General features: G+C 36.4%; 1 protein-coding gene across 2 annotated transcripts in view; it reads left to right on the top strand.

Moving 5' to 3' along the window:
- Positions 1-25,538, top strand: part of HYCC2 (hyccin PI4KA lipid kinase complex subunit 2) — a 48,801-nt gene that overhangs the window by 5,629 nt on the left and 17,634 nt on the right. The window contains exons 2-6 of one of the 2 annotated variants that reach the window (XM_088523739.1): positions 15,261-15,365; positions 17,271-17,349; positions 18,298-18,399; positions 24,080-24,259; positions 25,375-25,455. In XM_088523739.1, the coding sequence (XP_088379865.1) occupies positions 17,299-17,349; positions 18,298-18,399; positions 24,080-24,259; positions 25,375-25,455 (414 nt within the window). In that variant the 5' untranslated portion in view covers positions 15,261-15,365; positions 17,271-17,298. Of the gene's footprint in view, positions 1-15,260; positions 15,366-16,360; positions 16,456-17,270; positions 17,350-18,297; positions 18,400-24,079; positions 24,260-25,374; positions 25,456-25,538 lie in introns of those variants that run through there. The other variant, XM_088523740.1, reaches the window with a different exon arrangement.

Raw genomic sequence — 25,538 nt, 5'->3', positions numbered from 1 at the left:
TGCTCTTGTACTGCTCTGAATACCTTACATATACATTGAGAGATATTAAATCACTTGATAGGTGTCGTTATCTGTTGCCCAGATTTTGCAGATGAAAATTCCTCATGCTTCTGGCACTGTTGAAGTCATGTAGTCAAGTTGATGTAGTCTTACAATTGACTTCTGTGGGATTAAGGCTTCCCTCTAAACCTCCAGCCTTCTGTTCTAAGCATATTGCCTTGCTGAACGGATGTGAAACTGAACTTCAGCATGCAAAGTTAATGCCTGTGTTTGTGGTTTGAGTATGGTCTAGCACTAGTCTTTCTTTGTAGAACAGTAGATGTATAATAGTAAGGGTGTGCAAGTATTTTCTTTTTTAAACTCTTAAAATACTGATAACCACCTAGGCAAATGGTTGGTAAAGGTCAATTCAGTGAAATTACATGAAAAGGAATTTTAGATTGAGGAATTAGTTAATAATACTGAGCCCTTTGACATAGAAATGTAAGGCTTGTTGAAAGATTTATCCTTGGAAAAGCTCATATTTCTCTGTATATGACACTGGAAAACTTTCCATTGCTTTTTTTAAGATGTTGCTCCACCGAGCTGGAACAGTGTACAGATGTGAGCTAAGTACAGACATGGAGAGCAAGGGGACTTTAGATATACAGAATGGAAAAATGACTAATTCCTCATGAGCAGTTTTCTCCCCCCCCCCTTTTTTTTTTCCTCCCCCCACCCATTTTCTCTCTCTCTCTTTTTTTTTTTTTTTTTTTTCTTCTTTTAAGTTGCTTGCTTATTTCTTTGTTTTCCTTTTTCTTGGTCTAGATCAAGTTTTGGATAAAATTGCTGGGATGTCACAAGGTTCTAGATTGTTGATTGTTCATCCATTGTATTTGAAGATTATGTAGCTGATAAACCATGGTGTGGACTTGCTCTTGCTAATGTACGTCTGCGTAACCATAATTTCAGATACTGATGCTACAAAGTTTTGGAAGTGATTACACTACATTTGTTGTAGTTTGAGAGTATCACAGAATGAGATTACATCTTTATGAGAATTCATGTTGCTCAAAACAGATGGCAACACAAATTTTGACATGTTAGAGCAGTAAGAACTTGGTGAAAAACTCTTAAGCAGTCAGCTATTACCTGTGGAAATACAAGTAGAGATGTGCATCCTGGGGTGGAAGGTAAATGGAAAAATGGAAGAAAATAATGTAAAATAGTTCAGTATTCTAGTATTAAGCATTCATAAGATATACTTCTGTGCTGTTTAATTTCTTGGCTCTTCTGTGACAGTCACCCTGCCATTATTGGAACTGTCCGCGTGCACTTCACAGTTCCCCAGTGAGCTGGATGGCTAAAGCAGTGCTACCTTTTCTGTGTGTTTAGATCTGCACCCCTGCTGAAGCTTATTTGTTCTGCAGTGACTCTTCAGCTTTGTGTTCACCCAGGTGACTGTAAACACCAGGAGAGATTGAGAAGCCTCTGATTTTCCTGTGGGATAAGAAAAGGGTTTTTGTTTGCTTTTGTGTGGGGTTTCCATTCATGGGAGAAGGAGAGAACTAGATTTTCTTTATCTCCTCACCATAACCACTGGTAGAACTTGAGATAGCATGTACAGAATTTTAAAATAATTGGCCCTGAATGTTCATCCATGGTGTCCAGCTGGCTGGAATGTAAATATTTCAGCCATCCATCTGGGATTATTGTCCCTGCAAGTCCAAAGAAGGCATTGGAGAGTTGATATGCACTTGCAGGTGTTTAGTTAACCATGGTTGTGAATACTAGCTCTTTAAGAGGTATGACAGTCCTAGTGACAGTAACTGTTGCTGTCACAGAATCTCTACCTTTTATTGCATCTACGTCAATGGTAAAAATACTTTTGCAGTCATTCTTGGTACTTATAAAAGCAAAACTCTTGTATGGTTGCAGTCACCTCAGCCAGCAGAAGGGAGAAGCTATTTCTGAGACATTTATGTGTTTGATTCATTCACCAGAGGCTGCATTATGTGCATGTGTCTTGTGTTGTTCGAGTCACTGCACGAGGCTCTTTGAGGCAGATGATACTTCATTCTTTTCCCTGTTGTAAAGGTTAAGTCTTTCTAGTTTACTTCAGTTCTATAATTTTTAGCTGTTTTGCAGCTTACCTGGAAAAGCTAAAACTACTGCACTAATTTACCTATTTAGCTGAAAATGTTAATATCTTGTAACTAGTTTTTTATTCACTGGGTTTATTTCACCAAATTTAAACTCTGGAATTTTTAGAGGAACAGTTGGCGATCCTCCAATAAATTCCCTGTTGAGATTTACATGTTTCTTTGTAATTTTGCCCATTTTCTGGCGACTTGGTTTGAGCAAAACTCATGTTGCTATAGCAGAACAAAATGTGCAACTGTGCAATTGCACATTCGTTGCATGCAAATTCCAAATGGGGTTAAGGTCTGTGTATGGTTTCCAAACCTAGTGAGGGGTCGGTAACTGATACTAGTTGAGTAACCAAGTATTGTGCTCATGATCGATGAGGAAGTGGGTGTTTTTTAGGATTATTATTTGTTTTTCCTACTTGTCTTTATTGGGCAAGGTATAATTAACCAGATGTGCAAAGGTTGTGTTCTGTTTGTCTGTCCCCTCTGTCCCTGTTTTCTCAGCCTTGTGGATATTGGTATGTTCTAAAGACACGGGTTTGATGTGAGTGAGCAATATTTGAAGGGGGAGAGAAGCATGAATGAAGAATAAAGTTGTTAGGGAAGCTTAACTGGAAATGGTGCCTCTGGTTGTTAATTTCATTTAATACATGAGGGTTTCAAGAGTATTGTGGAAAGCTTTAAAATGATCTATTGGTCAGTGAGGGTGCTGTGCCAATTTGTGCCAGCTGCAGGGAAAGAGCTTCTTTAGCGCTTCTGCTTAGCATTTTACTGAAAGTTTTTGGAGGAACTTTACCACATTTGGTTGGTGGAGACTGCGTCTGGTGTTGATGGTTTTGGTCTCCTAAGTTAGGAAGGAACAGACTTCAAGTGAACAGCTTTCTCATCTTAATTAGATGAGATTAAATGCGATTTTTAAGGAATATTCAGCTCCGGAAAGTTTTAAACTTTTTTTTTTTTTTTTTTTTTTGTATTTCAAATTCACATTCCAACAGGTAGATTTTGATGGGTAAAATACTTTTTCTGCTTCTACAGGCTTTGTGAAAAGTTTTGTGGTAATAGTTACTTTATTGCCATTTTTGTGAAATACTGTGGCGTTTTGCGTTACTAATATGCCTTAACTTTGAATAGACTCATAAGGCTGTGATGTTTGTTTTCGTAAGTGCAGACTTTGTAGCCTTCTGAAATGCTAACTGCTGCTATTAGTCAATTCTGTATGTTTATGAATATGCCTTACATCTGTGAAGAACAAAAAGATATTTATAGCTCTTGTTCTTTTCTTAATTACTGTATAAGCATGTTTGAAGTTAGGATTTTATTTCTTATTTTAAATTATTCAAATAGAACAGATGGAACTGATCAAGGAAAAAAGAATCATAAAAATATAAAAGTTTGTCTAATAGACCATTTGGATACCTGCCAGGTAAGATGTACAGCCTGGAGTTTAGGTTTTTTGCTCTCTGATAACTGGAAATAATTATTTTTAGAATTATCTTGAGTGCAAATCTTGCATATAATTCCAAGTACAAGGCTGTTAGGTCTGCATTTGTTTTTTATTCAGAAAACTTTTTTTCCACATATATACATGGTCACATTTCAGTTGTCTGTGTGGCATATGGGTCTCAGGGATGCCTGACACCTGCACTGCTCCTGCCTATCACAACAAATGCCTTGAGAAACTGAACAATGCCACATTAACAAAGCTGCTGGGGCTTTGATAAAAACTTTTTTTCTAATGAGTTTGAAGAAGATGAACTGAACTTACTACAGTCCCAATATAATTAATAATTCATAGAATCATAGAATGCTCAAGGTTGGAAGGGACCTCTAGAGATCATCTAGTCCAACCCCCCTGCACACGCAGGGTCACCTAGAGCACGTGGCACAGGACTGTGTCCAAGCGGGTTTGAAGATCTCCAGAGAAGGAGACTCCACAACCTCTCTGGGCAGCCTGTTCCAGTGCTCTGTCACCCTCACTGTTAAGAAATTTTTCCTTAAGATCCTATGGAACTTCTGGTGCTTCCATTTGTGGCCGTTTCCTGTCCTATTGCTGGCCACCACTGAAAAGAGGCTGCCCCATCCTCCTCGCTCCCTCCCTTAAGGTATTTATAGACACTGAGCAGGTCCCTTCTCGGCCTTCTCTTCAGAGAAGAGGCCCAGCTCTTTCAGCCTTAATTAAGAAAAAAAAAAAGTGTAAGACTGGGCAATGTGGCTTATCTGGAAAGAATAAGGAAACCACAATTGCTCAGTCTTTCACATGCGTTTATTTCTATTTCAGCAGAGGTAATGTATAGAATTTACTAAAGAGACCCCATCTGATTAAGGTTGCAAAATGTAGTAGTATAACTCTTAGACATACTTGTTATCTTTGGTGTCTGTCCAAAGGTAGGTTTCCCTCAGGAGACTTGAGGGAAGGAAAAATAAATTTTTTTCAACTGCTTTTGAAGATTTTTTTTTTTTTAAGCAGGAGAACTATTTAGTGTTACAAACAAAACCCTAGAGTTTCTCTGTTTATGGATGAGGTTATGTAAAAATGGTTGAAGTTTGGAACATTGTGTTCTTGGGGAGAATTTCTGCTTTTGTTTTTTGGGGTATGAGAAAATACATTTGTAAACCTAGAATATTGTAAACTGACTGCATGTAAATAAATTCCATTCTTCTCTCCATGCAAAACATAAACTGAAGGAAGGGCACCCATGAAGCTAGCAGCATGAAATTTCAGTGCTGCCTGTTAAAGCTATAATTTCTCATAATCTTGAAAGACTTCCATCAAAATATGAACTCTAAAAGAAGATGTTCTATTTTTAAGTATCTAACAAAACCTTCTAATTTGTTCAGCTGATGATTAGAAAAACATGCACGAAAAATAGGCCTTTATTTATTTATCTATTTATTTCCTTCTTTCTCCTGTCTCCCAACTCTTAAGTGAAATTTCAGTGGCTGATATGCAGAAGAGTACATTTTAGTAGAAATCACTGAGGGTACACCCGCTCTGCATTTCATTTTTTTTTTTTTTTTCCTTTTCTCTCGGTCATATAGATGATGAAATAGGCTTAGAGCAATAAATAAAAACCGCTGTGGAAAACTTTGCTTGGAGGGTGCATAAAAGATCTGTTTGATAGATTTTTAGACAAATTATTTGTACTGGATTTAAGTTGCATTCCTAAAAATGTTGTATGTAGAATTTTTCCCATGGGGAAAGGTTTCAGTTTCAGCAATTTAAAAACAAATGCTGATAATAATTTAATTAGTGCCCCTCAGTATATTTAAAAAAAAAAAAGGAAAAAAATTTTCACTAAAATATTAACTAGTTCTTCATGTTTACAACTGGTCAGTCTCTGTCCTGTTCTAATATTGGTTTCGCAGTAGGATGTCTGTGTAAATAATATGCATTGTGTTTAACTATTCAACAGTGAAGGTTAATAATTAAACCCAAAGGGGAAACTGATGTAGATCCCTACATTAGTTTACTTTTACTGATGTTTTAGTTCCGATAAAGTTATTTCACAGAGAAATAATGGATAATTCCATGTGGTAGGCCACAGAATGCCAATTTTAGTAAGCTTAAGTTCAGAAATCCGTGAGAACTTCTAATATAGTAATTAGAATTGGTTGCACTTTTTGTAGATGCACTGTTTCTTTGTCTCTTTTCTGTGGAGGAGAGAGAACCCACTGAATATACAGGTAATTTCTTCCTCTGGAGGAATCCTACTGAAGTTAATAGGCTTGCTCTTGAGCGTAAATTTGTGCAGGACAGCCAGCTTATATTTGATTACATGGATAGTAAATTTTAAGGTGGGTTTGGATGGACCTGTATGCTGTACAGAAGTAAGATAGAAAAATGTTTTATTCCTCATACGTGGAGATTCTGACTCCTAAAATGAGGTCTGTCTAGTTTCAATATAAAATAGCTGGATATAAAAATAGTGTTTTTGTTTTCATCTTGAGAATATTTTTTTCCAGTTCTTAAACCCTGTCACTCAGATTTTGAGAAAATAACTTTAAGATTGGACATTCAAATAACACTGTGATGCATGAGGAAGGTGGTTTGTTTCTTGAAAGTTGCAGTTGGAAGCAACACAGGCGGCTACACTCTGAGCAGCTTTTGCTCTGCAACCTGCAGCAGGTCTGACGTTTTGGACTCTTGTTGCTCTTCTGCAGTGAAGACATGTCCATGGGTAGCTTGTTCTTGGTGTTTGTGTGTGTGCAAGGCTTGATTGCCTCGTATTTTCACTTGACTCAAGTGGAAGAGATCAGCGCTGTTCTAAAGTTTCTGCTGCCTTGATGGCCAGTGATGGCCAGATCGGTGATGTTTCCTGTGCTTATATTTGTTGATCAGTTTGCCTTTTGAGGCAAAATTGTATTGGAAAAGCAAGGCCAGAATGTTAAGCAGCATTGACTTTTATCATTGAAAGTCATACCTCATAAACATGAATGATGCATTTGAGTCACCTGTATTAAATACTTTGTGATAAAAGAAAAATACACTAACACTCCCACTCTCCATTTTGAAACTGAGTGTTGAAATTTGTGTTCTTAATGAAGCATTAAAATAGTAATTTGGGATAATATTAGCTATAATTGAAATAAATATGAAATGTCCTGCTATTTAGGAGCTTATAGGTATATGCAAGTGCAAGGGAGGAGGAATTTGACACATCAGCTTTGTTTATTTACCATCTACTTCCTGGTGCTGAGGGCTTTACTAGCTGGAAAGATCAGAATAGGGGATTTCATTTCTTCCAGCTTAGAAAATGGCAGAGGATGCTTTAGGTCAGGTCTCTTTGGTGGTACTCGGGCAGGATAGAGGAAAGAAAAGGTAAATTGATTCCTGAATCTGTAAACTAAATTCTAGTTGTGCGAATTGCAGTGGGTAGCAGATACGGAATGGAGAACTACATATTCATATTTTAATTATCTGAAATAGATCAATTATATCATGAAATTAACCATAAAATAGACATTATCAAGTGAGGATGTTAAAGCTTGATAAGGGGAAGCTACTTGGAATGTAGAGTTCATGTTTCTTGAACTATTTGTTCCTGCATGCGTTTCTTTTGCAGGAGAAATTGTGACTTTTCTCAGCATAGATATTTGCAATCCTCTTCCAATTTTTTTCTTACAAAAATTCTGTTTCAAGATATCTTATAGTTAATGTCTGTTCCTTTTTTTTTTTTTTTTTAAGTACTTAGCACCAAGTGTCTTTTAATTGTGGTTTTGCAAGTATTAGTTTGCTATTAGCTTTTTTTAAGGCTACGTTTTGCTACACACTTTCTATATTCAGTTAAATCTTTGTAGACGTAATTTACTTCATGAACCAAAACCGTGAGCCAATAAGTTGTTTGGGAGTGATAGGGTTACATGGAAAGTAATTTGCATGGAAATGTTTTGATAAGTGAAGAAATTCATGAGTTGCAGATAAACTGCCATAGGAAGAGTTATGACATACGAACTGATGCAAAGGGAGGGGGAGCCTGGGTTGTTTGGTGTGGGCTATCACGCAGAATCTTTGCAAGGGAGTGTTTCGGGTTTAGTGTAGGATGGCTGCATGAAGTTGTTTCTAAGGGAACTGGTGCTAAGAGAATATATAAGGTAACGTTTCTATGGCTAATCTGCATGTATGTTTTTTGTCCTTTTCTTTTAATACGTCAGGTCTTTATAACAGAATAATTATTGTGTATGCTGCTGTACTTAAGACTGCAGGGCAATTTCTTTATTATATTGTCGATTCCAGAATCCTGTAAGTAAAGTAGAGGAGTATTTTTGTCTTATGGAAGGCTGTACCAAGATAAATGACTCCTGGCCTATCCTTGTAGATCATCTTAACTCTTTTCTGCTTTATTCTTTGCATGAACCTCTTAAAGAGAGCTGACTGCAAGTGTACAAGGTTTGGCTCCCTTTCTTTCAGGTCCTTAGACTCTGTGAGATTGAGTTACTGCTAAACCACCTGACTTCTGTAGCTTTCTACAACTGTGTTGTGAAACAAAATGAAAACACTTTTTATAGTTGGTTTATTTATAATAATGCATCTATTTTCAGTTTTGTTTTTTTTGTGCACCACACTAATTTATTTAGCTTGCAGCATGCCGCCAGAATTTTCTATCTGCAAAGCACAGCCTTGTAATCATTTATTGTGACAACTGTAGAAAGATAGAAGGTTTGGCAGCAGAGCTTTCTGGCGTGCGAAAAGCCTTAGTAGCTGGTTTAGAGCTCAAGAGATTCAGAGGAGGCTTTTTGGGACAGGAAATGAACAGTATCTTTTCTCTCTCCTGTTTCTGGCAGCAACTGAAGCTGATGGGACCTTTTTGATGAGAAACAGGATTCACTGTAACAAAGTATGGTAGCATGAACATTTACAAGAGTATTGACAGTAGCCCTCGCCCTCACTGCTTTATCCCATCACTTCCAGATAGCTTTCTTTGGCCCTAGATCTAGTAATAAAGTTAACAAGTCAAAGCAGAAATGGAAATAATGGTGTCTTATCCAGGTGTTTTGCATGACTGAAGATTGTCAATTAAGACTGGCAAGCTGAATCCTAAACACTTCAGCATTTACTTTTTTACTTGGAATATGTTACTGCTTTATCTTGCAATTAAATTAACTAAAAAGTGGATTTGGAAGAGGGCTTGCTTTCTATTAAAGAGAAGCTAATAATTTAAATTAGTAGTTCTCCAGGGAATATTTTATTTCTTTCTGTCTCGTCAGTCCTTTCACCTGTAGAAATCTCTTTCCCCATGCTACAGAGCTGTTGCAACCAATTCTGGCAGGCTGTAGTTATTTCTAAAGCCAAGTTGTGCTAATTTGTTGGCAGTAGCTTTTGAATTTATTTCTGATGTCTTTATCAAGAAGATAGGCTATATAAGTATATATTAAATGTGCTTGATATAGAAAATTGTATTTGTGTAGAAGGATATAAAGAAAGCACAATGGTATTTGTGATAGGCTTGTTTTAATAATATATGTACTTTTCAATAAGTACGAGAAGTAATCAGATTATGGGGCCCATTTCCATGAGGCTTGAATGTTCCCAGTTTTGCAGCTCAGCCAGTCTGGGCTAGTTTTGTATTAGGCTAGGGGCTGATTAGCCTAAGAGCTGCTACCTTTTCCCAAACCCATGGCTGTATGATACTGTCCACCATGCAACCTGACAGCAGCTGGATGAAGTTGTATACAGCTATGTCCTGAGCAACTAGGGCAGGAGTTCCCCTAAAGCCTATCAATTAAGTGCTAGCTTATACCACAAAGTGTTTTCTTGTTCTAAAAAATAAATTATGTAACATGAGTATTTGCAATATTTATGTAAAATCTCTTCGTGACTGCCTTTGTGATACTTTATGATAGTGAATCCCACTCTTGCAGCATGAGAAACAACATACTGTTACTAGTCTTTAAAACTTCTGCCTTGTTACAAAATCAACACAGCAAAGTCCATCTCTGATTTAAAAAAAAAATCTATTATGTTTCACTCCTTTTTTTTTTTTCACTTTTGTGACTGAAGGGTTGTTTTTATCTTGAATCAAACTTAGGCGAGTATTTCAAATGAGATCACACTGTTGTTTTTGTGTGCTCTAATTCCTTATTTTCAGAATTGCTTTGTACTACCTCTGTGTGAATGTCTTCATTTCTTTTCTGGCTGCTAATATATTCATGAGAATAAGTTGTCATTAAGTTGTTGGATGTATTGTCCAGTCTTTGTCCATACATTCATTTACACTTCTGCATTTAGGAATAAAAGACAGTGCAAGAAGTTCAAGTTGTGTTTTTTTTTTTTTTTTAATATGCATTTATTATGTCACATGTACAACATGTTGCCCAGGTGTCTTTTGCAGAGCTTATTACAGTCTTGTTTAGGTGAGTGAAAAGTCAAACATGTGAAAAGTATTTCCAACCACCTGGTCCATGTTGTTTTATTTGTGTTCTTCTCAGATTATTAATTCTGTTAAGGCACGATTCTCATTGTGAAGCTATTGACTTTCTGCATCAAGGGAACTGAATGTAGATTTAGTTCAGAATGAAGATGGTTTCTTGATTATAGAAGTAGCATCAAAAAAATCTTCCTTTAAATAAACTTCTGTCCCTATTCAGTAATGAATTAGGCTCCTCATATCTGTATGTGTAGCCTGGAACAATGAGCAGTATCGATAATTGAGTCTTCTGTTGTTTTAGGCCTGCTCTCGGTAGTGTTCTCTTGAGTAAGTGGCACTAGAGAGAGATCGTGCAGCTTAAGACTTTGCTCATCTCTTTCCAATTTCTCCTCTGTACAGATAATAATTGCAAGATATTTTTGCTGTATCTTTGGAGGTCAAATATTGGTTACTCAGCATGCACCTAGAGCGCAATTACATTATATGCATCGTGACGTCTACTATAATGATGGCAAAAATGGAATTGTTCTTGAAATGCACGTCCCTTTTATGTAACTGCACCCATTTCTTCTGAAGCCAGCAAAAAATTCTTTTATCTAAGAAAAGTGCTATAGTCATCTTTTTAGATGTCTTTAGATGTTAACAATGATTAATAGTTTTGCTTTCCCAATAGTAATAGCTTGATATTTTGGTATAGCGAGTGCTGTTGCCTCTGATTATTTGGGTCACTTTTGCTGCAGGAACAACAGATTGTTTTGGGTTAGTGGTTTAAATGCAGGCAGGTAAATAAAAATGCATTTATGATGAGCAAGTTGGTAGAATATGCAGGTAATGGGTACATCTGTTCATGCTGATTTTTGTCAGTATATTTGTATACTATGTCAGTATATTATGTCAGTTTTTAATTGGCAGGAGAAGTGTGAGACTGTCTCTTCTTTAGGGAACAGAATGTCATAGCTTTGATTTTAAAAGTGAAGATTTCAGACTACTGATTGAATAGCTTCTTTCATAAATTCTGTGATTGTGTGCCAAATGTAACTTGAGCTTAGGGTGTTTGCTTTTTATTATTATAAGTGCTTTTTTGGAAGCATTTCAGTCATTGTTTTTATATTTGATTTTAACATCGAGTGACAGTGTTTCAAACCAGAACTTTTCTGTTCCATATTTTAATGTGAATGTAGTCTATCTGTTCATCTTCATCACTTTGGTTTGTGCAGAGTTTAAGGAATCTTAGAAATCAGTCTATATGTCAAAATAATTGAGTATAGTTATTACTGTTACTAATAACTGTATTACTGTTTAGTTGTTATGGCCACTGCATAATATTACAACTTGTGAACCTGCAGAAAAAAATCCAGCACTTTTAAAAATAAGAAGCCTGCCTTGTTGCCTGCATTCTCTTTGCTTTGGAAGAGGCACGAACAGTCTTGAAATGAAACTTGATACTTTTTGGTGAAGCCACTTTAGCTTTGAATAAATCTGCACAGGATTCAATGCTGCTGAACCAGTTTATTTAGAGACGCACCCTTAAGGCCGCTGCATGTTGCAAAGGTTGGTTTAGTGCGTGGCAAAGCAGGGGAGTGAGCAGGAGATGTTACTGATGCTCACGTGGAAATCCCAGCGTGGGTGAGCTAGAGAATCCCGTTTCCTGTGGCGTTCCTGCTGCCTTCCAGCTGGTGGCAAAGTCCCACTGGCCCCGACTGGCTTGAGGTGGGTGCAGTCCCCGGCACCCGAGCGAAGACCCTCACTGCTTTTATTAAGTGTTCACACATCCCGTTAGTGCGGGTTTACGGTGCTGTGAACCCATCTCTTGGGTAACTTGCCTGGTATTACAAGTTGTAAGATCTGTCCAGATAATTTGAAGGGAAGGGTTGCTTTGTGCTATGCCTACATGAATGGACTAGTAGAGTAATCCCAGCCCAAGTAGGTGTGAGCTAGCTCAGTTCTGTGACAGCAGAGCTCCTTAGCTACCTCCTTCCCAAATCATATGGGCAATACAAGCATTAACATCTGAAAAAGTGCTACGTGAAGAATGTAAATGAAGCATTGGATGAATACAAAGGTTGTGTTTATATTCTTCTATAAATGGTATGCAAGCCAGGCACCTTTCTTAGAATCATAGAATCATTATGGTTGGGAAATACCTTCCAGATCATCAAGTCCAATCGTAAACCCTTCAACACCGTGGCTGCTAAACCATGTCCCTAAGCACCTCATCCGAGCGTTTCTTGAACACTGCCAGAGACGGTGACTCCACCGCATCCCTGGGCAGCCTGTTCCAACGCTTGACTGCTCTTTTCAAGCTGAAAAGTCAAAATTCTTCCTAATGTCTAACCTGAACCGCCTCCCTCATGCCCCCTGGCACAACTCGAGGCCATTTCCCATTGTCCTCTCAGTATTTATTCTGGAGAAGAGATTGACCCCTGCCTCACCACAACCTCCTGCTGTATAAGAGGCTTTTCCTTCTGGGGTACCATTCATATTACTAGTCTTCAATGTATAACGTGTCAAAAGTGTTATGAAAATGACAGGAAAAACTAGCTGTATTTATATAAGCAACCATACAAGGCAGATGTGGAGTTTTTGTTGAATGAAAATATGTAGATCTTCCAGCATTCAGTGTTCTTATTCGTCTGAGGTCAGTCACACAAATGGTGTTCTCTTCAGGGATGCATGAGCATAAGATGGCTGTGGTGCGATGCCCTGCTCTCTAATCTTTTGCATTTTTGGAGAGTATGTCACACAAACAGAACACACAAAAATTATTCTGTTTTCATGTCCTGCAATTTTAAAGTAAAGCTGTTAAAACCTCAGTTTATTACATGTAATAAATAGTATGTAGTGGTTTTTGTATCCCATTTTGTTCTTAAAGGACAAAGGTATGTGTTTTAGTGGTTGTTTTCAAGGTGGTGTTTTTGCCAAGGCAGCAGCTATGGCTTTGGCTCTGTAGCTGACTTGCACTGGAAGTGATAAATGTAGTTGTGCGTTCCCTCTCTTGCACCCTACGTTCTTATCAGACTCGTTGGAAACCAGTTCAGAAACCAGCAGAAAACAAATCTTATAGGAATATTTATCTAGTCTGGAGAAATGCGGGAGAGGATCAAGGACCCTAAATAGACCTTGCTTGAAGATCTGATGCATGGGGACAGAAATATGTGGGATACTGGAAAGGAAGGGGGACATCACCTTTCTCATGTTAGCTAGTTGTTATATGCACTTAACTGTTACATTAAATTGTGCCCAAGTTTTGATACCAGCTCAGGTTAAGTCTCTAATTTTATGTAAGTTTACTTATTTAACAAACAGCTGTAAGTGGACTTCATGTTAGGCTGAATAGACTTTCATAGGAGTATTTAAGCAGCATGTATCAAGTGTAATGCTGCAATTAAAAGTGTTTTCCCTGGGTGTGTACCAGCCAAAGATTATTTACAGACTTTGCAAAGATTAGCATGTGCAACCATTTGCTGTGCTTTGCAACATACCTTTCTGCTCCAAAGGTTAGGAGTGAATTTTTGAGGTAGCCTAGATATTGTGTCATTAAGATACTTGATGGTTTTGCCTTACATTGGAACCTTTTTAACCTTTGCTGTAAAGATTTTTGAATCATTCTTGCAAGAATGTCTCCAGGACATTCTTGAAGTCTGTGCAGTTTCTTCAGATATGCCAGACTAAATCCTGACTTGGGAGAATTGCTGGTTCTTCATATGCACTGATTTCCCTTACTTGTGTTCTCCTCATTCCGGATCTCTTTTGTAGATCAGACAACTAATGATCATCTTGATGCATGTGATTCTTGATAGCCTTGTGAATTTTCTGCATTTTTGCAATAACTTTTTTGCAAGTTATTTCCTTTAGTGTTCTCATTATGTCAACTTTTAGAGCTATAGGGCAAAGAGCAGATGTTATTACCTAAAATACACAATACAATTTGGTGCTCAGTGAAGCAAAATGTGCATTTCATGAATGCTATCCTATTGAGCTGTGCTGTTGCTTCATATGTGCTGCTCATCATTGCTGTGTAAAGAGTCTTTTATAAAAAAGCATGATCTTAATTCCCTCCTGAAAGATTTATCTGTAGCCAACTTCATATGGGGCTGATAGTCTTTTGGTGGCTTACGTAATATTGGAGGAGAGCAGCTGCTGGCTTCCAAATTTTAGCAGGATCTTCCAAGCTGAAGTAATCGTGCTGGGGGAAACAGGGAGTTTTTGCCTAGGGCTTAAGGACAGTTACTGCATTCAGTGTGTAGAATGGTTCAGATCCTCCCCTCCCTGCATCATGAGGTTATGTAATGATTTAGTAATATCTTCTCCTTAAATTTAATTCCAGAAAACCTGCAGATTTTGTTCATGGATGAGCAGATGAGTGAATGAAAAATTCTAAATAGGTACAGCATGTTTCTGCCCTCTGTGCAGATCTGTTTCTGCTGAGTCTTTTTGTTTAGAATGAAAATAATACAGAAATGTATGTCACATCTGTATCAGCATCTGCATCACGTCTGTATACTTAAAAAAAAAAATTACTGTCAGGGTTGTTAGGGAAAGAGTCAAAGGATACGAATTGTATTCATTCAAAAGCGTCCTAATGATTCTTCCAAGAAATTGCTCTTTTTGCAAATTAGTTGATTTTATAGAATTCATAAGGAGCATCATTTTGCATATGCCATTTTGTTTTAAAACCTTTCAGTTGTAGTTTAGAATGAAAAGAATGGTACCTCCTGCTAACCTGTATCTAATTAGCATAGAGATAAGAGGAGCCTCTTGGTACCTGATCTCTAAAGTCACGATATGGATTCAGCTTGCACTTTTATATAATATTACTGTTTTCATTCATCTTGCATTTTTTTCCTCACTGTTCTTTGTTAAGAAATAGTGCTTCACTGTTCCTTTCTAGTATTTTTGTAATAGTGTTCAAAACTAATACATAAGATTTTTCCAAATCGATGACAAAGCTTGCTTTGGGACTTCATGAAGCCAGTGTCTCCCTTCTTTCTCCCTTCTAAAAATGTTGAGGCATTTTTATAGCCAACTGTTTTGTAACATGAGGGCCTAGATATGCTTTTAGTAATTCAATAAACTTCAGTTTATAAAGTTAAAACCTTATATACTTGCACAGTTAGCATAACTTTTATCTCATTACTATCGTATTATTTAATGGTTACTATAATTGTATTATTATAATATCATATTAATATATTATTTATCATTTAGCATAACTTTATCATATTACCCCTTACTTTGTGATCATCATTTTGTTTTCTTCTTTCAGAAAAGGTGGCAATTTTTGAAGCCTTGACAGATGCATCCCAGGCTGAAAAACTGCTGCATTCCTCCTCCTCTTCCTCCTTTAGAAAACTGACTTCTTTAAAGAGAGGTAAAGATGAATGTTGCACTTGCTGCAGATATTTATTCCAGGAAGGAGAAGTAAATACGAACTTCTGCTGTAGCATGTCCTGTGATGTTTTGAACTAGCTTACATCTGTCTTGTTCCATTGGCTGATGATCACTAACTTACAATATCTAATGGAAAGGATGTCTTTGGAAGCCTGTGTCTGTAAAGTTTTGTTCACTTTTGTTTGCTGAAATAAGTGCTGCATCTAGTACTGTTCAAAATCTTGTAACCTTGAACTTACAGCTTCCCAACTTTTTTTTTTCTTTTCATATTTTCACATCATCTTGCCTGATTTTTTTTTCCTGCAATTTTTATTAAAAGAAAAAAGGCAAAGAGCAACACTTTGGATGTTTTTGAAAATGCTTCTAAGAAGTTAACATAGTGTTTATGTGGTTAAACATAATAGTAATAGTCTTCATTTTGTTATCATCTTCTTGTGGAAGTTTTTCTCTCCTGTCAATAACCCAGACTAAAAGAATTTTTAAAAAATGACTGTGTTGAAGGAGAATAACAGAGGAAGAAATAGTAGATAGTAGGTATTTGTACTTTTTCAGGAAAAAATAGTAAAGAACTTGTTTAGAGCTTGTAAGTGGCACTTTTGCTACTCATGTCATTCTGGAGGGGTGTTGGAAGGCAACTTCTAAACAGACATGTAAAACTAGTTTTCTGTGAATTTTCCTGTGTGGAAGTTTACCTAAAAAATATGTGTTGCCAGATATCTTTGAATAGCTTTAATAAGTTTTGCCAACTCTTTTACCTATTGGCTAGCAGAGGAAAACTCATGACAATAAGACAATAAATTATTGTAAACAGGGAAAATAACCGTAATAATGCTAGTTTTTGTGTCCATCCCTCCCTGTCCTCTCCCATGCCGAACAGTGTGGGGCAGTGAGAAGTCTGCAGTAGCTTAGAGGCCTAAGCTAAATCCATCTGAGTCCTAACAGCTTAAATCTCCTTATGATTATTATTTTTTTTTTTTTTAGTCAGCTTATGCTCAGGGTAAGAGCTTTAGCTCAATCTCTTTATTGTGAACCATAAACAACTGTTGAAAGAAGGCTATTTAATGCACAGGGTGAGTGCAAAACCCTATTAAAATATTTGTGTGTCAGTAATTCCATCGGTGTGCATTAAAACTGCCTCTGTATAGCTCTCTAATGGTTTTAACCTGTGTGTTTGGGAATGCACACACACAGTGTTTAAAAAAGTTCATTACTTTCATTCTAAGTTGCATTTAAGCTAACAAAGTCATCATTTTGTTACATGTACACAGGCAATAGTTCTCTCCATCTTTCATGATACAGAGATTATGCCTGACCTAAATTATAACGTATCTTCTTTTGCAGTTAACCTTAATGTTTTCAGCTCTTTTGTTCGTAACTGTTTCAATTTCTTTTTGTAAAGGCCTCCAAGACAAATTTTAAGGAGTAAAATTCTGTTGTTATGATTTTCCATAACTGGTTTTATGAAACTGCTTTACTTTGAGCTCTATCCAGAACTGTCATTACAATGTATTACATGGTTTCTTCCATGATGTTCTTTACTTTGTTCCACTTGTCTTTTCTTTGTACTATATTTGGTAAGAGAGCAAGAATGGGATGATGTGTTTGTCTTAAATAATGTACTGTTTGGCCTGAAGCTCTGAATCCTCCTTTTTCCTCCTCCCCCATTAATGTGCAGTGCCTTTGACTACAAAGGTCTGAAGAGAATCGTTTAGAAGGCTAGAAAGTGGGATTGTTTGTCAGAAATACAGATTTTGCTATTGTTTGCATACATATATTGGAAGTTTGTTAAGAGCTTTTTGTTGGTGTAGGTTTTACAAAACTTAAGTTTTGCTCCTAGAACTTTTTTTTTCTTTTTTTTTTTCTTCTTGTTCTCTGTCCTCTAAAGGTAAGAGAGAAGGAAAAGAAGTAAGAAAATGCTGGGATCGGAACGAGGTGTGGTGGAAGAATGGCTGTCAGAATTCAAGGTGAGCCGAGAAGAATCATTTGAAATATCAAATAGTTGCATTAAAATGCTAATTGTTGGAGATAAAATATTATGTGTCATAAAGCCACAATATAACTGTCATTCACTTTTTTTTTTCCACAGACTTTTGCAGGCTTTATGCATTAGAGGAGGTGATTAATACATAAAATACAGTGCATATCTCTAGTACTGCCTGCTACACAAATGTAACCTTGAAGCATATCTTGTAGTGTAAAACAAGTTGATAGAATGTAACTGGCAGGTGGATAATTCTAGATAAAATTTGCATTCATCAACATTTATATTTAAAAAATAGTAGAGATGTTTGGAGTTGGCCAATTAAGCTTTTCTCTATAATATACAGTTTTTATTTAGCATGAAGTACCTGAAAACCTTTTTGAGTTTTAGTGTTCATAATTATGTTGAATGAAGTGCAGAATAATGTGTGAAGAGGAAAACTGGATTTCATGATGGAAATGAAGTTAATCTGTTATTTTAGTTAAGAATTAGTTATTCCTCACATGTTGACAATATACAAAATTAAATTACTGACTGTTAATAAAAATGTGTAGAGCAGTCAATGATGTAAAGACATGTATGCCTGAGGGCATTTGAGACTGTGCATACTCATTTTAGATTATCTACATCTCCTAAATAAAATGTAAGTTGATCAATTAACCTTGAAAAGTGCCTGGTAAAGAATGTCAAATAAAGACGGGAATCCTCACTGCAAGATATGGAGCAAATGACCTTTTTTAAAAAAGGCAAATCTGAAAGTGCTTTTGGATTTAGCCCTAATAGTTGCTGTAGGCCCTCAAATGCTATTCCAACAGAAGCATTGGTACTGCATGAATTCTGAAAACTTACTTCAAGATTGTTTTTCATGTAGGGATGTGCTTTCCCGGGGATCTTTAATACTTCTAATAACTTTTTTTCTTTCTTTCTTTAGGCGTTACCTGAAACACAAATTTCCAGTTATGCAGCTACATTGCACCGAAAAAAAACGCTGGTACCAGCTCTTTATAAAGTGATTCAAGACCCAAATAATGAGGTAGGATCCTTGTAAAGAATTTTTGTGAATATCTTTATCTTACAACTTCACATTTAAAACTAGAATAATTTAGAAGTGATAATGGAAGCATCTTCTAAGTTGCTCTCGAGTATTTCTCTACCTGTTTTTTCTCCCCCAAGAAAACAGCTTTCAGTCACAATAGAGGCGAAGTATTCCCTTGGGTTAAGCTCAGTAAGACCAATGTGCTATTCACTACTGTCTTATTACAGTGGGAAATGAAATCATTTTTATCAAACCCTATAAGCAGTTAAAATAACCACATATTGTTTTTGCTTAACCACACGTTCTCTTTACTCATACCAGCATTGTGTGGCTTACAATGTTGTAAGCAAAAGCAGAACCAGGGCTCCAAAATATAAACATATACAACGAAAATCCAGCTTACCTCCCATACATAATTCATGTTGCAAATAATGTAAAACTCAGCTTTCCATTACCCTGGCTTCTGCCATGAGAATTTTGGAAAAGTGTGTGAAATGTAACTTCTGGATAAATTACCCAGACAACACTCTGCTGTGTAAACTGCTTTGGATAAATCTGTTACTTTGAAACATTTTATCTTCTGTGATCTCTTGTATATTTATAAATTAGAAGCATGCGCAGCAAGGAAGCTTTATATTTTCGTAGATATAACTCAGCTGCTTTTGAATTGAATGCTTTGTAGAGCTTGAAGGAGATTGCATAACTTTCTGACAACAAAATACTTCACACGGGAGTGAACTTCATTTCAGTTTTGCAACTAGCAGCTTGCATCATGACCTTTTTCTCTGTCGCTGTTACAGCACAGAAGCCACCATTGCTTTTGTTGTCTGTCTTTTGGCATGTGCACATGTATGTTTTTGTGTGTTTATATGCTTCTATATATATTTTTAAAATTGCTTTGCAAGAGAGAATAAGAATATTATGCAGAGAGACAGATTTGCAAACTGCTTGTTTTCCTAAGAGTCTGGCTGTCATCTTGTGTTACTGCAAACTGACCCTTGTCAGCCTTGACCCTTTGGAACTGCTCAGGTCTGATTCTGTTCTCAGGTATAAGATATGCAGTACCAAACTCAAAGACTTACCTCAGGATTTGCTTTTTAAGGCAACATGTATTTCTTTATTGCATTTCCCCCTAATTTATTTAATGTATGAGGACTATAACCATACTATAACAGTAAATTCATCTTTGCTTTGGACAATTCTAAGGTAATGTTTGACTCTTATGTTTTGGGGTTTTTTTTGCATGCCTTATATGGCATTATTGGTTACAAGGGTAACTGATTGCTTATGAAGATAAAGTTTATATAGTAGAATATTATAAAAATGTGTTTGCATCTTAAACAGGATGGGCAAGTAATTTTTTAGTACAGTCTAATCATAAAGTTGCCCTGTTTTTTTATATTTTCTGAAAGGGGCAGCTGTTTAGTGGGAAGTGAATTTTTAGTGTGCATCCTTCTGTCTTGATAAGATAAAGATTGTTGAGTTTAGATTGAACTAGCATATTTAAAAAACAAACAACTGAGATGCTTCAATTTTTGGCAGTTAGTTATCTATCAATTTCAGTGCACCTATAAGAAGAGAGCAGATGTGCTTTCCAGTTAGAATACATTTATTGGCTACTTCTTGGAAATTCCCTGAGTTGCTTTGTAGAGTGAAGGTGATGACGAGAACATAGTGACGATAATGACTAGACCAGAAAGTTAGATAAAGAGAGTGACCTGACTTATAAGCAATTTATTCAATTAATGTATTAATCTCTGCATAATATTGTTACTTTTGAAGTAAAACACTTGTAAAGTGCTGAGGCTTTTTTGGTAGTTTCACAATTGTTTTGGAGTTGGTTAATAGTTGTAGACATAACTGCTCTGTGGACTTTTAATCACCATTAATGCAGTAATAAAATTTAAATACTGAGTGTGCAACTATTTAGATTTATGTTGTAAAGCTCAGTCCTGAAACAAAATGAGATCCTCTTCGCAATGCCCGACCGACGCACTTCTCAGACCCAACCATCCTCAAAGAGTAACTAGTTTTGTCCATTGCGTTATACTTAAGCTGAAAATGAACTCATATTTTCTGCTACGATTAAATACTTTAAATAGATGAGAGTTTCCAATATTGCTGTGCATTTTATAGTAGGTTATATTTAGCTTCAAGCCATGGTGTAGGTCTTCAGATTTGACAAACCTTGCAAAATATGACAAGGTTTAAACCTGTTAACTGGCTTCCTTGAATCATGACTAGTCTGCATGTCTGTGAGGTATAAAAATGAACTTTGAAAATTCTACCTCTGTCATTTATTGCATCTAAGATGGTGAAAACTTCATTTTTATTTGTTGTATATGTTGTATATATAATTAAGATATATGTTAAAGCATTGCGTTAAAGAGCTTTTTATTAATTTGTCTGAGAAGATATGGTTATAGTTGATTTGTTACATGTATGTTTCGACTGATTGCTGTGCTGCTTAGTTTGCTGCTGAAACGAAGGTTCTTTGGTATTAAAGTGTGTGCTCATTTGTGTACACAAACTTCATGTCCTCTGTTTATCCAGTGTCCTCTGAATATTTACAGAGAATTGAAGCAAATAGACTGGTCCTCTGAAAAGCCAAATATCTGGGATGCAGGAGACATTTGATCTTCATTACAATGTTGAGTTTTGTGTTTCCAGATAATGAATTTTCTAGGTAGAAGAAAATAATGCTATAGTGTGACAGGAAAAAATGTGGTATCCATGTCTACAGAAGCTTTTTGTGTGTCTTTGTGGCTCTTTCTTGTGGAGTTAAACAGCTCTGAACACACCAAAGCACTATAGTAGTTACTGCAAACAACTTTCAGATTTTAAACTAAGTAATTAGCACTTGTTAAACTTTTTTATGAAACTAAGAACAACTGATAGAAAGGAGGGAGCACTTGCAGGCAGTACCAGGGGCTAGGTATTACTGTGTCTTTCTGGGGAGTGTGCTATTTCTTCTAAGACTAATTTTACATAACTTCCATTTGAAAGAAAGTAGAATAAACACAATAACTGCTCTGTTGGGTCTGATCATCTCTTCAGATAAAATATATGGTTCTTTTTTACTATCTTTAATAGGACTTAAATTAGACCTGCACAGTTTTCAAGTGAAAAAAACTTGGGCTCCTGACATCTCTAACGTAGTAGAAGTACTGTTTATAATAATGCTGCTGTATCTTTTAGGTTTCTGTTAATATTTGCTTAGCTCTTCTTGTACCTGTTCTTTACTTGCAGGTGTCCTTGTATTTGTTATTCCCTAGAGATGTCTAGATTTTTTTCCTCCTCTGTACATTAGCCTGTTGTTCAGTATTTTCTGTTTTAAAGAAAACCTACAAATCCATTTGGTTGTCTTATATATTAACCACCTTTTATTATATGAACGTCTGAAATGTGCTTGGCTTTTCATGACCCGAGGATATGGTTCTGTCTCTGAGGATTTGGACACTTACTGTAACAGATGGTTTTGATAATTAATGTTGTTTTTAGATGGGAGTTTGCACAAAATAAATATTAATTACAAAAGGGTTTGTTACTTCATATGTGCATCTTCTGAACATACAAAATGCTATATCTGTGAAATGCTGGTGTAGTTATGAAGTTGAATGTGTCTTGTTTTATTTTGTATACAACAATGCTGGGGCTTTTTCTGCCAAGAGAAGCTTTACTGGCTTCTAGCTTCATTATCAAAAATAATTTTTGAGCATTTTACTTGTAAAGGCCCGTGTGTTCCAAACTTCTGGTCTCCTCCCATTCTATGAGTGTTCTGAGTGCCAGCTTTCCTCCCTCCCTCTCTTGCGAGTTTTTCTTTGCTTCTGTTGTAAAAACATCCTTTTAGCCTAGCGTAACTAAGCTGTCAAGCAGAAGCCTTGTTACACAAGGTACTTATACTGGAGCCTTGTATAAGAAGAGATTTGACTGACAGCAAAGTTTAATTTTATAGATGTGATATTACTGCTTACGTAATTAGCAGCTTAAAAATGGCATGCTTCACTGACCAGGATCCTGTTAGAAATTTCTGGTTAGAAATTACAGTAATAAATATTTTCACATTTCCTTGACCACTTTAAAGTGGATGCTATCTTAAGCCAGATATCTCGGTAGAAATTCTGACCAATTTACATTTAGTGTCTGTGATGCACTGCAGTAAAATATCCTAGTCTCAGCACATGTGTGTAAAGTTGTACAGTCAACAGTTGTATTGACTTGCACGCTTATCAGACATTCAAGCTAAGCACTTGTAGAAACCGCTCTTTCTCTGCTGACAGCAAGGGATTTGCTCAAAGTTTTCAAGATTATGGGTCACAGCAAACCACAGAAGTACTTGCTCATACAGCATAGCTGAACACTGGCAGTGAATTCTGCAGGGCATTTGGCATACTGAGAATTTCATGATTAGACAAATCAATGGAAGAAGAATGCATTACTATCTTCAAACAAGCAGCTAATGCTTTGAAAAGTCATAAGCTGCAAGTCCTGGAAATAAGAGTGCATGCTGGAGGAGGTATCATATACACCTTCTCTAGGCTTCAGCCCTGTACCAGGTATTGCCTAATTAAGCCTTTTTTGTCCCATGAGTACAATTGCTATTGTCAGTGAACTGTAGGGCTTTTTATTTTTTTTTATTTAATTTTATTTAATTTTTTTATTTACTGTAGTATCAGTAAACTGTAGGGCTTCTATTTCTCTAAGAATGATACGTATATTTTAATGTTTAATATTTTCATTTGTGTATATGAAAGGAGTAGAAGTCATGACTAGTTAGAAAGAAGATTAATTTGAGATTCCTGCCTCATTTTTCAGATTATGTGTAACTTTTCTGTATGACTACTTAGGTTGCATGGATTGGCGATTGAGCCCTATGGTTACTTTCCTTAAGTCAAAACATCCCCTTTCTCACAACCTGGGGGGAAAAAATGTGTTTGTAGCTAGCTATTGGTCAACGACCTCACAAAAATTCCATTCTGAATATTAATTTCCAGTGATTTTGAACTCTGGTATGAAGGACTTCATTAGTCATAAGAAGAAGGAGACACACATTTTTTGTTATTTTTGGTTCTGTATCAGTTTTGTGATTTGGACAGCTTGGACTTGGAGACTCTTAATGACAGGATTTTCTGATATTAATTTTTGTTTGTTTGATAAAGGCTTTTTAGATTCTTGCAGTGAAACCTGAAAGGTATCTCAGAAATGAAAAGTCAGTTAGCATTGTATTAAACAAATGCATATTTGTTAGGCTTGTGTCTAAAAAACTAGCTAAGAAATAAATTCATACCTCTATCTGCTGACTTTTAATTAGTAGCTGCTACTAATCTTTAACCTTTGTACTTTATTGAACCTTGCAGCTACACCATTACAATTTTCTGGTGCACATAGTTGAAGCCATTTGTCTGTTGCAGACCTCAAGAATAACATTCTGACTGTAGTAATGCCACACTTCCCCCTACTGCATAACAATTCCCCCTGAAATCTGTCCTTACAGACTTCCTAGAAGGAACATGGGTATCATTTTGGTTCATTCACTTGAATGCCATCAGGAATTTCATCTTTACTGGCTGCTGCAGTGGCTCTATAGTGTAGCTTCTGCATTGGTTGTGTTCAGTCCTTTGAAGGAATCCTAATAGTAATTCATTAGCCTTTTTTCTTTTTTTTTTTTTTTCCACAGCTTCTGGAGCCTGTTTGTCACCAGCTCTTTGAACTTTATCGTAGTTCTGAAGTTCGGCTCAAGAGATTCACCTTGCAGTTCTTGCCGGAGTTGATCTGGGTTTACCTGCGCCTGACTGCCAGCAGGGATAGGCAGAGTAACGGTTGCATTGAAGCATTGCTGCTTGGCATTTATAACTTGGTAAGTGAGATCGGCTAGCACTTGCACTTCAGGCTTCATACTTGTTTTGAGTGGGACTAACTTTAAGAATAAATAAAATTAATCGAAAGTGACTAGATTTGGCAGTTAAATGCAAAGGTAATTTTTTATATTCCATCATTATGAGGCTGTTTATTAAATCAACAGTACTGCCAATAAAGGCATTCTCTAGTGAGAATCTTCCCCTTAAAAGGGTTCTAAAACATATTATCCTTTTAAATTATATTACCCAGTTGTTGACATTTTTCTGTACGTCTTTCTTATTTAGAAAGTCCAGAATAAATCTCTTGCAGTCTACTAAACTCCAAGAAAACTCTTCCCATTGTGATCCTTAAAGCCAACTGCAAGTACTGTGCTGCCTTGGACTAAATTTTTACATAAATTGGAATAACTGGAGCTCATTGCGTTGAAATTTACAGTACAATGTGAGGATTTTAGACCCCTTTTGATGTAGTTCTATATAATTGCCCATACTAAATTATATTCGCTTTAAAAACTGCTGTTTTGCTTATATCGTAGCCTAGCAACTATAAAATCTGATCGGTTAGAGTGTTTTTTCAAAAGGCTTTCAGTGTTATATCTTACTGATATCACGCCTGCAGAAACATCACCAGTCCCCTTGATTTCACCTTTCTCTGTGGTAGATTCATTATGAAGTACAGCAAGTGACTCATCAGCCCTCACGTGTCTTTATCTCATGGCCTTAAAGTTTTGCCTTGCACCACTATGCAATTCTATCAAATCTATAGATTAAAGGGAGGCTAGAAAAGCTTTTAATTCCCTTTTTTTTTTTTTTTTTTTTTTCCCCTAGAAGGCACGCTGATCAAGACAGTCAATGCTGTTTTGTGTCCATACTACAGGTCTTTCCTCGTGTTTATATAAACTTCTGTATATATAAATCTTGTGTGTATAAATTTGGCAATACTCTGCGTACACATGAAGCCCTTTGGGTGAGAACTGTCTTACCAGGTCAAGATATTAGATTTCTTACTGCTGTCAAGCGTCCTTTAAGGCTGTAGAAGATCCCAAATCCCATCTCATTACTTCTGCGGTGTGTTTTTGTCTTTGTTTTTGTTTTGTTTTGTTTTAAACTACAGGAAATTGCTGACAAAGATGGAAACAACAAAGTTTTGTCTTTCACCATCCCTTCATTATCTAAACCCTCAATATATCATGAGGTAAGAGTGCTGCTGTGGTAAGGTAGAAATGGACCTATTAGCGGAATGAAAACGGGATGCATTTGGTGCAAGAGTACATTTCC

This window comes from Tinamus guttatus, unplaced genomic scaffold (genome assembly GCF_059628265.1).
Source record: "Tinamus guttatus ecotype Peru unplaced genomic scaffold, ASM5962826v1 Tinamus_guttatus_pri_ptg000197l, whole genome shotgun sequence".
NCBI classification, from domain to species: domain Eukaryota; kingdom Metazoa; phylum Chordata; class Aves; order Tinamiformes; family Tinamidae; genus Tinamus; species Tinamus guttatus.
This window is presented reverse-complemented; position numbering and strand designations above follow the sequence as displayed.